This window comes from Myxocyprinus asiaticus, chromosome 1, assembly GCF_019703515.2.
Source record: "Myxocyprinus asiaticus isolate MX2 ecotype Aquarium Trade chromosome 1, UBuf_Myxa_2, whole genome shotgun sequence".
Classification (NCBI taxonomy): Eukaryota; Metazoa; Chordata; class Actinopteri; order Cypriniformes; family Catostomidae; genus Myxocyprinus; species Myxocyprinus asiaticus.
The window spans coordinates 62,865,085-62,882,392 of NC_059344.1; the positions used below are offsets into that span (position 1 = coordinate 62,865,085).

The following is a 17,308-nucleotide window of genomic DNA, read 5'->3' on the forward strand; positions in this document are numbered from 1 at the left end:
CAAATACCAACAGATAAAAAAATCAAAACCTGGCTGCCTCTGCCAGAAAGCTTAAAATGGGCCATGTTTGGATCTTCCAGCAGGAAAATAATCCAAAGCAAACATCAAAATCAACACAAAAATGGTTCACTGACCACAAAATCAAGGTTCTGCCATGGCCATCCCAGTCTCCTGACCTAAACCCCATAGAAAACCTGTGGGGTGAACTGAAGAGGAGAGTCCACCAACATGGACCTCTGAATTTGAAGGATCTGGAGAGATTCTGTATGGAGGAATGATCTCAAATCCCTTGCCAGGTGTTCTCCAAACTCATTAGGCATTATAAGAGAAGATTCAGAGCTGTTATCTTGGCAAAGGGAGGTTGCAAAAAGTATTGAATAAAAGGGTGCCAATAATTATGGCCAATGTGTTTTGGAGAAAAATATTTAATAATGAGATATTTCCCCTGATTCAATTGTTTTACTTCAATTAAAGATTAGATATTTGTGATTTTGAATGAAAGATCAAAAGGATAAACAATGCAGATTTTTTTTTTTTTCACAGCCTTCTTTGCTCATATATACCAAGGGTGCCAATATTTTTGGCCACCACTGTATCTATTAGTGGTTACCAAGACTTATTCTATGCTAAAGAGCATATTTGGTTCAGTTTTAACAGCCATATTTACCATATTAAAGCAACAATTTTTTTTTAATTTTAAATAGAGAAATCTCTCATAAACATTGCAAAAGCATCACCTTAAGATTACATATTATTGATAAAACACACATTTAATAGACATCGCAGTGCCATATATGTGCTGTTAGGGATGGTTAACGATAATGGTTCTAATTCCTCTTAATTCTAATTTCCATAATGGTTCCATTAACAACTAATACTTTTGAGGAAGAACCAACTGGAAATAAGAAATGCAATTTTTACCAACAGCCTGTTGCCAAATTATTGCAAAAGACATGTTTACACAGACCTTTTAATGACTTTTCAAAGACTTTTTAGAGCCATAAATGCAATCTAATAATTGGTCCTGCTTTAACTATATTTTAACTAAAAATGTGCCAATACATATTTCATACATTCATTTTTTATTTTATTTTTTATTTTATAAAATTCCACTGATAACAAAACTTAATGTCTAGGCCAATCATTTGTTTGGGAATCGGACTACAACGGTCACGATGCGTGTTTTGAGGTGTAGATTCAGTAGAGGCGCAGCGCTGCAGGAAACACTGCCAGAGTATTGTAGTCCGCATCGGTGGGAAAATGCACGTTCAAGAATGGATAACAAAGCCGAAGGTTATGACAATCATCCAGTTCAGGTATTTAAAAAAAAAAAAAAAAAAAAAACTGGGCGTGGTTCCGAATAAGACTGTGTTCTCAGTTCCCAACCCTATGTGCTGTCAGAGTAGACTGATTAGTTAGTAATAATTAGTCATTTGTATTGAATTGCTTTTGTTGAGTAACTCACCCAAAACTGGACCTCACACAAATTGTGTGGTAAATTTTAGGTGGCTTAAAAATGTGTTTAAACAAAAGTGGGCCCATACTTAGTCTGTCCAGTTGCTGCAGAGTACATAAACGCAACAAAGCAGCGCCATGAGTATCCAACTCTAAAAGACTGGATTTGGGATATAATCAGTTCAGTGCATGGCTGTTCTCTAGCTCAGTGCTGGGTAACTGCTTAGAATGGTTAACGGCCGGTTATAACAGCAGTGTGTCCATGTATGTATGTTTGTGTGTAGATAAAAGCAATAAAAATGGTAAAAGCAATTTTCTCACCTTCTTCCCACCCTGTTTCTCCACCATATCGGTGTTGAGTGGGAAGTCCTCCAGCTGGGGGGTTTTAGAACCCCCACCCTTGGGCATCGTTCAGCTACTGCCACGCCAAACCTCATTCACGCTTCCATTGCATCGTCATCGACAGTCTGTAACCAAAAGAGATAGAAGAAATATTAACACCTTACTGTCCATCTCTTTAAGAAAGACATTTTTCTCAAGACTAAACAACAGATCACATTCATTCATCTACCATAACTGCCCTCTAAAGAGAGAGATCATCAAAAACATAAATCATACCATTTCCTGAAGCGTTTAGAAAATCCATTATTCCCCTCACTACAGCAGTTATGAAAGTTTTGCTATAAGCAATCATTAAATCTATCAAATCTATGTAAATACCATAAAGTAAATCCTCAGAACAATCTGCAAACAACTGTGCATTTCATCCATTGTGAGCATTCCCTTAAATTGTTCATCAGATTATCTCTACAATTCATTGTAGATAACTTTAGAAATCCATATGAGTGACTCTTTTCATAAGATATATTTTAGTTTCAACTGTACAAAGGTTATAGCATTTGGATCATCCCAGAATGCATTTGATCCAATGATGCAAATCACAAACACACCAGCCAAGAATTTAATTTTGGCTTTTTGCTTTGATATGAATCCCATGGACCGCATATATTTGCAAAATGTGATTTCACTACGACCCGAGAATAAAAACAGAACTAGATTTTTACATTTCTGAAATCTGTGGTGCTTGCCTGTTCAAAACTATGAAAGTTTAGCACCAACGACAGGGTGTTCTGGGTGGTTGCTGAGGTGTTCTGAGTATTGTTTATACCTTGTGTTTGGGGTTTGTTAGTAATAGCGATGCTTGCTATAACATTAATAAATGCAATAATTAAAATCAGAAAATTTAGTTTTTTGTTTCTTTTTTACAACACTGTAAACTCGAATAAGTAATCAGAAGAGTTAATCAGTTGCATAAATATTTTTAAGTTAATAAACTCCCAAGTTTAATTAATATAACTTTCTGATTTTAATTTTGTCCTACACACACATTAATTGCCCTTAAAGGAATATTCTGCATTCAGTACAAGTTGAGTTCATCAACAGCATTTGTGGCATAATGTTGATTACCACAAAAATTTATTTCGACTCATTCCTCCTTTTCTTAAAAAAAAAAAAAAAAAAAAAAAAAAGTAAAAATTGAGGTTACAATGGAAGTGAATGGGGGCCAATTTTTGAATGTTAAAATACTCACTGTTTCAAACGTATAGCCACAAGACAAAGGATATGCATGTAAACATGATTTTAGTGTGATTGAATCACTTACTAACCTTTTCTATGTAAAGTTATAGCCAATTTTACAACTTAACCATAACGATGTAATACCAGCAAACCCTAATATGACTGTAAAAACGACAATTTTAACAAGTTTACAGCTCAAATAACACACAAGTTTTAACAGAAGAATTAATGCAAGTGCTTTTATAAAATTATAAACTTTGCATTTCTGTTTAAACCCTCCAAAAATTGGCCACATTCATTGGCCACTTTTATTGTAAATAAAATGTTACCTCCATTTTTGCTTCTAAAAGAAAAAAAGGAATGAGTCAAAATGAATTTTTGTGGTAATCAACATTATGACACAAATGCTATCAGTTGAGCTTAACTTGTATTGAACCCGGAACATTCTTTGAACTTGAAATAACTCGCACATTTTAATGGTATATAGCTTGAAATTTTACACTTTTGGCAGAATATAAATTGCCATTTTGTCTCAATTTAAATACTTCAAGTACAGGGAAACTACTGTACCTATAGCTAGCAAGTACTAGCTAGAACAGTTAATGCTAGCATGCTGAATGCATTGGAAACAGCATGCTTTGGTTAGCATAGCAACCTTTGCTCAAGCTCCACTATTTACCATAATGGTAACCCCTAAAACTCCAACATACCAGAAACTCTTCTAAATAACCCAGCAAAACATTAAACACTAATAAGTCTCCTTTACATTCATCTAGCACAAAGACACTTTATTTAACACTTAATTTTAACATTTACTCTCCGTTTCAAGTGCCATGCAAAGCATGCTGGGAAATATAAATCCCCTACCCAGTTTCAGTTTAATTTAAGCTCCAGTAAATTCAGTCCTGTAAAAAGTTCATTAAACTCAACTGTCAGTTTCTTGAACTCAAATGAAAGAAAAAGTTCTAAATATGCAAGGATGATTTATTTGAACTAATTTGTATGATTTAATTTCTCCCCACTCAAAAAAATGAAATATTTTTGAGCATTAGGGTTTACTGTGAATGCATGATGCAACATTCAGCACAGTAAATCAGTAGCTTATAAACACGGCGGTTGCCTGCACATAAAATCACATACACAGATCAGAGCTACCGATTAAACATTAAGATGAAGATATAACAACACTTAAATGTGCACTAAGTGCACTGCAATTTATTAGCACCACAGGGTGGAGATGACTGCTACCAGAGATTGGGGGGGGATCAAGATAGTATAGTACTGCGATACTCTGTCAACACAATAAATTGACACACAGACTAAAAATATCAATATTATTAAAATTATTTTGCACTAAGGCTTTGAAAATGTACGATATTTACAACAAAAAGCATTGGCTGCAAGATAGCACAATCTTTTTCTTCTCACTTGGGAGCAATCTTTATGCCGAATGTTCCTACAGCACAGCTGCAGATTCAAGCCCTGTCATAATTTTCATTTTGAAGAGGAACCAGCTTTATATGACATGCAATTAGCAAGCAAAGTTATATAGAAGCCTTTCTTTTGTGCAGCAACCTATCGCAATGTACTGCAACATGCAGAACTGTGATATGCATTGCATCATATCCAAATATTATGAAAGTGCCATTTCACAGGATGAATGGCAATTATTCACCCCCACCAGAGATCTAGTAAATTGTAACAGGTAATTTTGTGTGGATCATCTCTACTCCACCCTTGAACAAACATTTGCTTATGCAGAACATCAATGCTTTGCATGAGGGCAGTTTCAACACTATAATCCCCATACATAATGCATGTGTTTTAGTTTTGTGTGTAGGGCTGGGCCGCCTATTCCCAGCTCCCTTTCTTTCTCTCCATTCCTTCCCAGGAAAACTGGCAATCTCCATTACCCTGGCACTACAGCAAACCTTCTAGAGCTCTCCAATTCAAAGACAGCTATTTATATCCACAGCTAACGTACCACACGCGAATGCAGGCTGAGAGTAATACTTATCCAGGCACTTCTATTATCAGGGGGCATGAACTGAGATGTGTCCTACAGCCCCTTCTCACCCCACCACACTTCAAAGTGGCCAAAAGGTCAGCCACTGATGGGGATAAACACACACACACACACACACACACACACACACACACACACACACCGTTAAGTAGGTCAATGCATATTCTAGAACAGGGGTATTCAATTAAGTTTCCAAGAGGTCCGGTCTCGACATTTCCATCCCACCAAAGGTCCGGACAATAATAACTTTTTTCATTTCGTAGCCATTCTGATTAATGACAATATGTAAGAAATGCACATTTTTTGGAATAGTTATTATACATTTCCAAGTTGGCAGCAATAGTAGCCTACTTTGTAAAATTAGAAAAAAAAAACTATTTTGATATTTTCCTTAAAATGCAAATATACCAAAATCAAACAAACAATGTACATGTATGTAAATAGTGCAGTTTAAAAATACTGTTTACTATGGTTAAGTATAAATGGGCTGATTATCAAATAATGGAAATGTTTTTCATCATCAGCAGAGAACTTGTAACTTCAAAGTTCTGGTTGTCTTTCTTGCCTTCAATTCTAGAGATGATGTTATCTCTGACGCTGATTCATTTTCACAAAATGTAAACAAAAATCTATTTTCAATAGGCTCGAAAGTGTGAAACATGTTGATTAATAAAGCAAATATTAGATGGGAAAAAAATTGTTTCTAGTCTAAAGGTGCTCTGGAACCACGATAAATTGTCCTGTCACAAACCTTGCTTAGCTGAACAGTCGGAGTCATATCAGACACATGAAGACTGCTTCACTTTGCTTAATTTTTGCTTTCTGCAGTGTATTTTAGCAAAAGATGCCAGTATCCATCTATATTGCTGCTCAATGTATTTCTTCACTATGGTCTACTCTTGTTGAAATAACCACGTCTGCGGCTCTAATACGCGGCGCCTCATGTCACGGGCCGAGGGAGAGAGGCAAAGTGTGTGGAGCAAGAAAGGGCCTGTTCTGTGCTAGAGAAAAATATTCAAGGATATAGTGCTGAAAGATCAGTGCTATCTATGCCCCGGGGTGCTTGCGGTATTCACAGCTTCATTGTTTTGTCGTGCTGCTAACCTAAAGTGTAGAAACTGTGAGATGGGGCAACCGTTTTCATGTAGTCTCGTGGTCCGGAATGAACCAATCCATGGTCCGGACCCGGACCCAGTTAGTTCACTAACTGGTGACTGCTTTTCTAGAACAATATTCTCCCAACCAAGGTCTATTTTAGGGTCAAAACAACCACAGTCCATTACACATCTATACATTAGCAGTGAGATACCATTGTTTCACTGGGTGGAAGAAACTGTCATTGAAATGTTGTGTGAGTCCCCAAGTCCACTGCGACTGTACATACAGTACCTATACCGCGTGATGGATCTGCTTGTGCAACTGTCTATGTCCCTATGTCCTGCAAGTGAATTGTGCAGTAAATTGAGCATTCAGTAAGCTTTCATCTCACTGCAGGAAAAGAAACACAGAGGAGGAAACACAATAACATTAATTCCAAAAACACGGCTCATTTCCTCTGCCTTCCACCCCAATCAAAAGCAGCAGCGCATCTGCCATCAGTGAGGGTGCTTGTGTCAGACAAAGCGCTTTTTGCCTGCAGCCAGCTGTAATTCATCACATATGAGGTCTACTTTTAGCACTGTACTCTACTGTAGCTGAAGCAGACGGCGCATCACCCGGGCTTAATACTGAACATCTCTCTGCATCCGCTTCCTGACGTACAACCACACAACATCAGCAAACACATACCATGTGAGCAAACCTGTACACATTCCCTGCAAGGGTTTCACACAATCCTGAACCCTGGTTGATTGTTGCAAGAAGTTTCACCAAAGAGGGCCCCCATTTCAGAGACACAGGTTGACGCTGCGCTACACTAGATGACATTAGTGTGAACCGTCCGCTGCTGCAATGAGTTTTCTGTCAAGCTAACTACTATTATGGCAGAGCAATAGTTTGAAGAAAATATACGTGCTAAGCAAAATTTAAATAAATATATTTATAGGAACTTACCAGAATAACAAACCAGTTATTCATCCAGTTTAATGGCACAGACTTTTGAAGGTAACTCCGTCGCCCCCTTGAGTGCTGAGGTTTGTTTCGGCCAAAGTAACACAAAAACGCATGTAAAGCATGTTCAACCAGACCATGGATTGGCATTGTGTTGGCCAAGCAATTGAATCTGTGTACACGAACTTACGCAAAGGGTGTTTCTGACCTTATTTTCATCAAATTCTTAAAAATTCCCCAAAACATAAGAATACTATGTCTATGTAATTGTCAAGTGGTTATGGTTTTTAGCAAATATATCAAAATGGTCAAATACTGGCTGATGATTTAGCATGACTGATATAACGATCTCCAACTAGCAGCAATTATGACATATTTCAACATCTTATTTACTAGTGCCATTCAATGGTTTCGATCATTGCAACTAGCTAGGTCACTACACCCACAGTAGCTGGGTTTCCATCCAACTATTTTTATGCACATTTTGAAATTGCGCATAAGAAATCCTGAATTGAAACGCTTGGTAAGTGAATGCATGAATTTGCTTAAAATGTAATGCGCTAGAAGGAGCTAGACTTTCTAGAGTTTCGCATTAGTTAAAATGAACATTAAGGTGATGGAAACAGTTTATTCTCAAAAAGATGACATGTTTTGACCATTCGTATGAGTGTGCAATAGCTTAATGTGACTGGCCCAACATAGGGTCCGACCTTGGCACACAATGCTTTGAACATAGCCATTGTCATTCGAAAGTGTTTAACCCAAAGCTGGTCGATAAAGTGGGTCCTCACAATCCGGCAGAACAGTTTTAAGAGCGGCGTTCCCAGGTGTGCAGAGACTGGTGGTGTGTGGGCATTGCAGCCATTTCAGCTCCGTTATATCAAATATTACACTTATTCTGCGGCATCTCCTGGCAGCATAAAAACAAAACAGAGGTAAAATTGCTCCAATCTTGCAAATAAAACTCTCCCCGAAGAAAGGAGGTCATTCAGCTGCTCCATCATGACAAGGCGGGCTCCTTTAAGAAAATGCGCATGACGTAGTGGATGGAAACGCACAACGTTTTGTATTTTCTTAAGTTGAATTTTTTGAAATGCACTTAAAAAAAAAAAAAAACCCACAAAACATTTAGATGGAAACCCAACTAGTGAAATTTCATTGGCCCAAAATCCCACTCCACATGTCTACATAACTAGACATAAAAATAAATAAATAAATAAAATTATTAGCAAAAATCTCAAAATGACCAATATTGGCTGATGAGTCAGCATGTCCAATATACTGATCTATATCCAGCTGCATTTCAAAATATTGTAACAAATTTTGTAACTAATTGTGTTGTTCATTGGTTTTGGTTTTGGTTGCATCTAGTCACTCTGCCCACTGTGAAATGTTTTTGGCCCAAAATTTCACTCCACATATATCCAAATAAAAATCCTTTTTAATTGTACGTTTAAAATAAAAAATATTAGAACTTGCTTTAATTTAGTTGATTTGCATAGTGTTTTTGTGTTCAGCATGGACAGAAAAATCACTTGACGCAGGAAACATGTTACACATGTTCAGGACATGGTGCTAGAGGCTTAGAGTCAAGTTCAGTTTTATATGTATCACATACAGGTTCAACCTGCTACATTTTTTCAGGCTAGCTGACAGGTAGATAGACAGGCCTTGTTAGTGGACGGCTGGCTCTGAGCTATGGGATTAATGTGGCCAGAATTCAGGCCTCTCAGTTTGCTGAGGCCGACCCTGGGTCAGCTGGCCAGTGCTTAGCCAGCTTCCTCCTGCCTGCTGACGGTGCAGTCCTGCCTCTGCTCAGCCGGGCACACAAAGCTCCCTCTAATCTCATGCTTCCACCAGCCCCGATGGCCCCTGTCATATGCCCATGTGCATATTACACAGATTTGAATAGGAAAACAGCACATCACGTCTATTCTTCCAGGAACAAGAAAAGCTAAACATGACACAATACAAAGGCCCCTGAAAAAGCAATCGCTTCAAACAATTACCTTTGAAATATCCCCAGAGTCGGTCACACAATCCGGCCACGACAGGCCTTGTATGACACGCTCACACAAATGTAGTGTCGCTAGATCTAAAAGTCAAAATGAAAAGTACTGTAGGTATGCTGTATGTTCAAACATGTCGTAGATCCTATGTTTGTGATGGGACAGCGCTAGCTCAGCTTAGCCATGTCTAGGTATGCCACATTTTAGTTAAAAGGCGATCACACTAGGGATGTGATATAGTTTGTAATATACGGCAGTGGTTGACCGATATATCGCAGAGGCCGATAAATCGGCCTATATTCTGACTTTAATGATCGGCATCGGCTGATACATTTTCCCATTTTGCAGATTTTTTTTTTTTTGAGGCCGCTTGCATGTGAAGTGACTGAGACATGTAAACGAGCAGTCACGGATCGCTTTGTTGTTACGTGCCATCGTGATACTACAATAATAGAACGGTGTGCAACACAGTCTCATTTAAACGGTCTGCAAATCAGAGCTGCGGCAGACGTGTTTGAGCTCAATGTTACAGTGCTCGCCTGTTTCATTCTCCCTCTCTCTCCTCAACAGTTCCTTGTAACTTTTAACTGTCTTGTCTAATGATAAAAAGGCAAATATCAATAAAACTAATATCATATACCGTCTGCAAATATGCACATATCTCATTTAAACAGATGTAATAAACCAACCTCACACAACTTCAGCAGATCCAGCGTCCTGTGGAGTGCTCATAAATCTTCCTCTGCACGTATTGTAACAGTCTCTCCTCAACAATTCCCTGTAACTTTTCTTATGATAAAAGGCAAATATCAATAAAACTTCCATTATATACCATCTGCAAATATGCAGATAGCTCGTTTAAACAGATGTCATTCACGAACCTCACAAAAATACAGCGTTTTCTACCCGTCGAGCGCTCATCTAATATCTTCCTCTGAAGCGCATATTCTATCAGCCAGAATCAAAAACTTCAGGATCAAGATCAAAAGTTCCTCTGATTCAGAAATCATGAAGTAGGCGATCCAGGCTGTTTAAACTGTCAGGAGATGGATCCGCACAAGCACGTGAGTGCAACTTCAAGGCTGCGTCCACAACCAGGAAAATGCTGCCTCCGGAGGCTGTATACAGAGGTACGATTAGAGACCAGTTTCCTTATGAGTTCCATTCATTCAAAACAGCTGTCAGTTAAGCCATTAACTAATTAGGCAACAAGGTAGCAAGTCTGCTGCCTACGTATTCAGATGCAGCCCAAGGTAAAAGCACTTCTCGTGTGCTGTAAGTAAATGTCTTATTCACTATGCACTGTATGTGCAATTGGTTTGATTCGGTATGTTTTGAGCAAATGCGATTGCTAACGTGGACATGCCATTCATGGTTGCTGGACTAATGTGTGTACTGTTATTTTGTTCTTCCTAATATATTAAAAATTTCTTCATGTGCAAATAAATTACAAAAATTTGATGGCTAAACAGAAATCTGAAGAAACTGCTATCTACCATTTAAAATGAAATATAATTTTTTTGTTTTGTGTGAAATTGAATAAATATAGTGCTGAATAAGAGTTTATTATTATTATTTTTTTTAGCAATTTTATGTTTGTTACTATATTAAATTGTGTGATATATCGGCATTGTCTATCGGCCACCCTGCTCTCTGGATATCGACATCGGTCGACCACTAATATACGGTTAACTGCGAGGGTTCACTAACGGTTATTTGTTGCGAGTGGGGACTCAGGAATAAAGAACGTTTATTGCAATAGATATGCACAGTATATATTTATTTTTAATACATAAACCCATTTTTATTGATTGTCCAGAAGAAAAAAATAATATTATATCGTGATATATCATTATCGTGATATCAATTTCTTCATATTGTGATATAAGACACTGGTCATATCGCCTACCCCTAGGGTGATATAGCATTTACTATACTTATTACTGAAGGACGTGTCGATGCAGTGCAGGTAACAGTCCAAAGTTACGATTTTAGTCACCGCAAACACAAAAGTTACAAAGGTTTATGTACTTCTTCAAAAATGAACAAAGTGACGTTGATGAGTTTGCAGGTTAGTGTATGAAAGTGTAACTGCGCACTGAATGATTAGAAATGGTGGCGTTTATTATGCAATTTCTCTGTATGTAGCATTGAATAGGTTTCATTCAAGCTGTCAACCCACAAAAAGACATACTTAATAGGTGCAGCGGTGTGCGTACCTTCATAGAAAATTGTTTTGTTTATTATTATTACTTGAAAGACATGCAAAACAGTTCCTTTCCTTTAAAATTAAGTTATGCTATTTTTAACAGTGCAAAATGATCCTTTAAAGATGTACTGGGACTAAAAATCAGCCCAAAACAGGGCAATGGTGACACCAAATGGAAATATTAGCTAAACATTCTGCTTACTGAAAATACAGAAATATGTTAGATACATACGCTGCTTACACACAGTCACTAATTACATACATTTAGAATATTTTAAATTAAAATAGACTTTTTCTAAAATATTTTTTTCTCTGATTATATCTAAATATCCTTTTCAAAAATACATACTGAATGGAAGTGCATGCTTATCCAAATAATAATAATTTACTGATTAAATCAAATCAGACATGACATTTGACATTAGGATTTTATTTCCCCACAGCATTGCTATACAAAATATTCAGCATTATATATAGTAGATTAATATGGCACCATCACTGAACTCTGTAAAGGTACATTTTGTCTCACGCAGTCAGAGCAGATCACTCTCGCACTTCAAACGGATATTCGATCCCTCACGCATAGCAGGTGCGTCTTTCTCTCCCGCTCCTGGTGCTCCCTGTATTACATTCGCTTTTCTGTTTCAGTTTTCGCAGTTTCAGTATTTTAGCGCTCCTTGTATGCACTGAAGTGATTTCCATTTGTGTGCAAGCACTACGCAGGTGTAGGATGTTGCGCATATTGGATAGAATAGTTAGCTAAAATAATAATAATCATTTTTTAAAAAGTCCATTCTCCATGATGCGCATCATCACATTTTTGAACCACAGTGTATTGAGCCACCATAAACCGTTACAACCCTAGCTCACACTTTACCAAAATTGTGTTGAGAAATATGAATGAAGAGACCAAACCTATTATGCAACAATTAGCCTAATTACATCTTCTATCCCGCCATACAATTTGGTCTCTGCTACGGGTCACTGCTTAAAGTTGCTTAAAGGAATAGTTAACCCAAAAAAGAAATATTTGGCATTATTTACTCACCATCATGTCATTCCAAACCCATATGACTTTCTTTATGACTTGACTTCATTGCATCCATAGGTCAAAATAGATCAAATAGGTTTGGAATGACATGAGGCTGAGAAAATAATGACATCATTTTCATTTTTAGGTGAACTACTTTAAATCTGCATAAAGTAACTCGATTTAAGTTTGTCACTCTTTGCCAACAGTCGCTGTTGCTCAAGTTGCCTGAAATCGCTAACTCCCATTGAATTTGACTTCTGGTAGATTTAAATCATTATAAATGTGAACGCCCCTTGATTCTGTGTCAGCACAGGGGATTACACATCACCACTGAAGCACATCAAGCAATTTCCTGTAGGGAAAACATACAAATTGTTACCATGGCAGGCCTGAGAAGGTGAAACATCAAGAATGAATTACTCTGTACCTCTACTCTCAGCTCAAACATATATTTCTCCCTCCATCGATCAATAGAGTTCCTCTCTTTGCGGTCAAACAGGGACCAATGCTGTAGCTCACCACAGGAAGTATAAACCCACTTCATCCCCATTCCTCACACAATCACTGCCTCCCCAGCACAATATGACTACTATGGGGTGCTTTGGTAACAGTGCCTCCTGCTGAGATGAAAGGGCCCACAAACCCCCAGCTCTGCACCATGGTAACACAGGGTGCTGTCATCACGTCCACTGATATTTAGTGTAGCTGTCTCTCACACTTGCAGAGAAAACATGCCGTTGCAAGAAGTAAAATGTAAAAATATGTAGAGAGTAAAATTCTACTTTTCAACAGAAACCCATTGGTATAAAAATGTACCTTGTTTTTTTTTATAATAGCAAAATTATTTTATACCAATCATTTTTGTAGAAACCAAAGATGATTAAAATTAGAAGGCCACAGACCAGAAATATATCAAGCTGGCTTTGAAGTTTTTTAAATACATAAATAAAATTTATAGAAAAAACAATGAACGCAACTGAAATTTAATTTCATACGAATGGTGAAATTAGCGAAAAAGTGGGCAAATGAATCTGCAGTCAGTCAAAAATAGAAAGAGGACATCTGACAACTGAAGGTGTATCACAATATATCCCACTGGGCGCTAGGGCTGGACGATACATGAATACTCACTATAAAATCGCGATGATATAAAACATTAAGTTTCATAGAGTGCATCAGTAGATTAATTTTATGATGCTTCAGGACTGTATAATTAATCAAAATAACATCACAATGGAGATATGATCATATGTGATTATTTAACTGTCAAAGGCTGTAAGTAAAGACAGATAAATAAGGTCTGTGTGCGCTTCAGAATGCACCGGCGATGCGCTGATCTGTGTGCATGCGCAGGGCTCATGTTTTTAGCGCAGTTCACCTGCATCGTGAAGTACTGCCGGTTCAAGCATTCGTGCAACTCCAAACATTAGTAACTGCTATAAAGGTATTATACAGATCTACATATGCGGCATAGTGAAGGAGAGTTTGACAGCGGTTCACAAGATGCAAAACTCACAACAGTCACACAAACACTGGTGAAATACACACGTCTGCACTTGTGGTGTCAAAATGAAAACCCCAGTTTAAGGTGAAGTAAAAAGGACAAAAATATATTTAGAATCAGAATCAGAATGAGTTTTATTGCCAAGTATGCATACAGATACAAGGAATTTGTCTTGGTGACAGGAGCTTCCAGTGAACAACAATACAAAAACAGCAGCAAGACATAGATAATAAGAAAAAAGAAAAAAGAAAACGAATTATAAACATACGTACACACACACATACATACATACATAAACATGGGTAGTGCAAATCTAATACAATCTGTTATGTACAGTGCAAATACAAATCTGTTATGTACAGTGCAAATGTTTTTGTTTTGTTTTTTCTCCAGAGGAATGAAATGGCAGAAGAGGTTGGGTGTGTTGGATAAATATAAGAAAGACTAAACTGTGTATTGCACATAGTTATTGCTCAATGGGTCAGTTTTAACTGTTCATGAGATGGATAGCCTGAGGGAAAAAACTGTTCCTGTGCCTGACGGTTCTGGTGCTCAGAGCTCTGAAGCGTCGGCCAGAAGGCAACAGTTCAAAAAGGTAGTGGGCAGGGTGAGTGGGGTCCAGAGTGATTTTTCTAGCCTTTTTCCTCACTCTGGAAGTGTATAGTTCTTGAAGGGGGGGCAGAGGGCAACCAATAATCCTCTCAGCAGTCCAAACTGTCCTTTGTAGTCTTCTGATGTCTGATTTCGTAGCTGAACCAAACCAGACAGTTATTGAAGTGCAGAGGACAGACTCAATGACTGCTGAGTAGAACTGTATCAGCAGCGCCTGTGGCAGGTTGAATTTCCTCAGCTGGTGAAGGAAGTACAACCTCTGCTGGGCCTTTTTCACAATGGAGTCAATGTGGGTCTCCCACTTCAGGTCCTGTGAGATGGTAGTGTCCAGGAAAATGCATGACTGCACTTCTGCCACAGTGCTGTTTAGAATGGTGAGGGGGGGGTCAGTGTTGGGGTGTTTCTCCTAAAGTTCACAATCATCTCCACCGTTTTGAGCGTGTTCAGCTCAAGGTTGTTTTGACTGCACCAGACAGCCAGCTGGTTAACCTTCCTTCTGTATGCAGACTCATCGTCATCTCGGATGAGGCCGATGACAGTGGTGTCGTCTGCAAACTTCAGGAGCTTGACAGAGGGGTCCTTGGCGATGCAGTCATTTGTGTAGAGGGAGAAGAGTAGTGGGGAGAGCACACATCCCTGGGGGGCACCAGTGCTGATTGTACAGGTGTTAGAAGTGAGTTTCCCCTGTCTCATAAGTTGCTGCCTGTCTGTCAGAAAGCTGGTAATCCACTGACAGATAGACATGGGAACAGAGAGTTGGTGCCATTTATTCAGGAGTATAGCTGTGATGATGGTGTTGAAAGCTGGACTGAAGTCCACAAAAAGGATCCATGCATATGTCCCTGGTCTGTCCAGATGTTGCAGGATATGATGCAATCCTATGCTGACTGCATCATCCACAGACCTGTTTGCTCGATAAGCAAACTGAAGGGGATCTAGAAAGCTGGTGAGACGCCATCTGGGCCTGAAGCCTTCCTTCGTCTTTTGTTTCCGAAAGATGCGGCTCACATCATCTTCACAGATCTTAAGTGCAGGTTGAGTAGCAGGAGGGGGGATGAGGGGGGTTGCAGGAGGTGTTGGTGTTTGTGTGAGGTGAAGGTCAGAGTGGGTGTGGCGGTCGTACTCTAAAACATGTCCACAGGGGAAAAAACTATCTACAAACTATCGTTGTTGACTTTTGCCAATAAACGATAGTTCCAAAAGCATCTGCATAGATTAATAGGCAAAAACTACAAATTGGTCGACCTGTAAAATGTATACAGCTCTATTAATAACAATGGGAGTGATCCGCACCCCATCACACAATCAGTGTGGACTGTGCACTGTAATCCAACTGCATCATGAACATGGAGATGTGCGGGTATAACGAGGGCCATCATGGTGATTTGATGGTTCCCAGGTGTTGCTGAGAGCAGCTTAATGAACAGAGCTCTGAGGCGTGGTGCGCTCGCTCTCTGCTATGGCACTGTAACAGCCTATTTACATTTCATATAAGAGGGGACGCAGCGGTGAGCCCTGTTTGGTGTGCAAATAGAGTGCTGCAGAGGCCAGCCATGCCCTCGGCCGTTTCCAGGCAACGGCGGGATGGGGTTGGCTGAGCAGTCCCTGACCCACACCAATTCATTTGATTAGAGGCTTTTGTGACGAGAGGATAGGAGACAAATATGTAGAGGAGCAAGGTGGCAGGCTACAGTCTTCTACCTGCAGACACCTTTTATTATTATTCCACAGTGACGCGAAGATGCTGTACATGTATATATACATCTTGCTGTAGTAGGGGTGCTGTAAAAACAGCAGTGATATTCTGGGCATGTGTGTTGCTGCTAATGAGTAGACCCACATGGAACCTGCAACCACAAAATTGCACAGAATGCATAGAAGCATGAAGCACTGCAAATAGCATAATGCAACTATTGAACTAAAGTTGTTGATAATAAGTATCGAAACAATGTATTTAAAATTTCTAGCAAAAACATTCAGATATATGCAAATATACAAGTAGTTTGAAAGGGTAGGGAGACATTGACCATGTTTACAACCAGAAAGCCATTTATTGCGAGAAAACGGCTTTAGGCTCGAAATCGGTGTATGGGTTTATATGAGCGGTGTTGGCGGCTTTCTCTTTACTCCCATATACGTGGGGTTCGTTCAGTAAGCAGCTTCCTCCACAGCAACGTAATTTACCTGCAATGCTTGTGTAAACAACAAACTTGCATCCAAGGAAGACTTTGATATTTTTTTCTCCTTCGCTTTATTTTCAGATTCTGCAGAGTTGTTGCAGTGTTTGTTTCCTTAACTTTCTATTGCGACCTGCAGTGTAATTGCGCTGCAACAGTGGGGTTTCCCTCTTTTTATAAATCAATTCCCCTATGGAAAAAAGAATGGGATTTTCACTTCCAGAACCAGACTGTTGCACTCTATTCAGGGTCTGAAATGAACACTCACCAAGAGAGAAATGTGGGTAAATTTTCTGTTTGGCCGGTGAATTTCGCAGTGTCACAGGCCACTCTGGCCGGCAGTTTTTGCTTTGTCAGCTTATGTCAGCTTGTAAAAATAAATTTATAAAACTAAAAAACTAGTTTTGTCCTCAAATGGGCTCTGTAGGCCTACAGTACAGTTGGTAACACGTGTTTACATAAAACGACTCTTATCAGCTCATAGTCCCGCTGCTCATCAATTGTCTCAAACGATGTGTCCACTGGCGCATGGTGTGCGATAATGGATTCAGTGCTTTTAATCCAGACTTCAAATGATGACTGCACGCACTCTTTGTGGCAATTCTGTAGCTGGGTAAGCAAATGTTTAATAAATCAACACTGTTTGTATACTTTGG

General features: G+C 38.8%; 1 protein-coding gene across 2 annotated transcripts in view; it reads right to left on the reverse strand.

The window, feature by feature from the left end:
- Nucleotides 1-17,308, reverse strand: part of LOC127447306 (ankyrin repeat domain-containing protein 11-like) — a 178,989-nt gene that overhangs the window by 31,484 nt on the left and 130,197 nt on the right. For both annotated transcript variants that reach the window (XM_051709093.1, XM_051709101.1), the window contains exon 3: nucleotides 1,777-1,922. In XM_051709093.1, coding sequence (XP_051565053.1) covers nucleotides 1,777-1,863 — 87 coding nt within the window. In that variant the 5' untranslated portion in view covers nucleotides 1,864-1,922. The remainder of the gene's footprint in view (nucleotides 1-1,776; nucleotides 1,923-17,308) is intronic.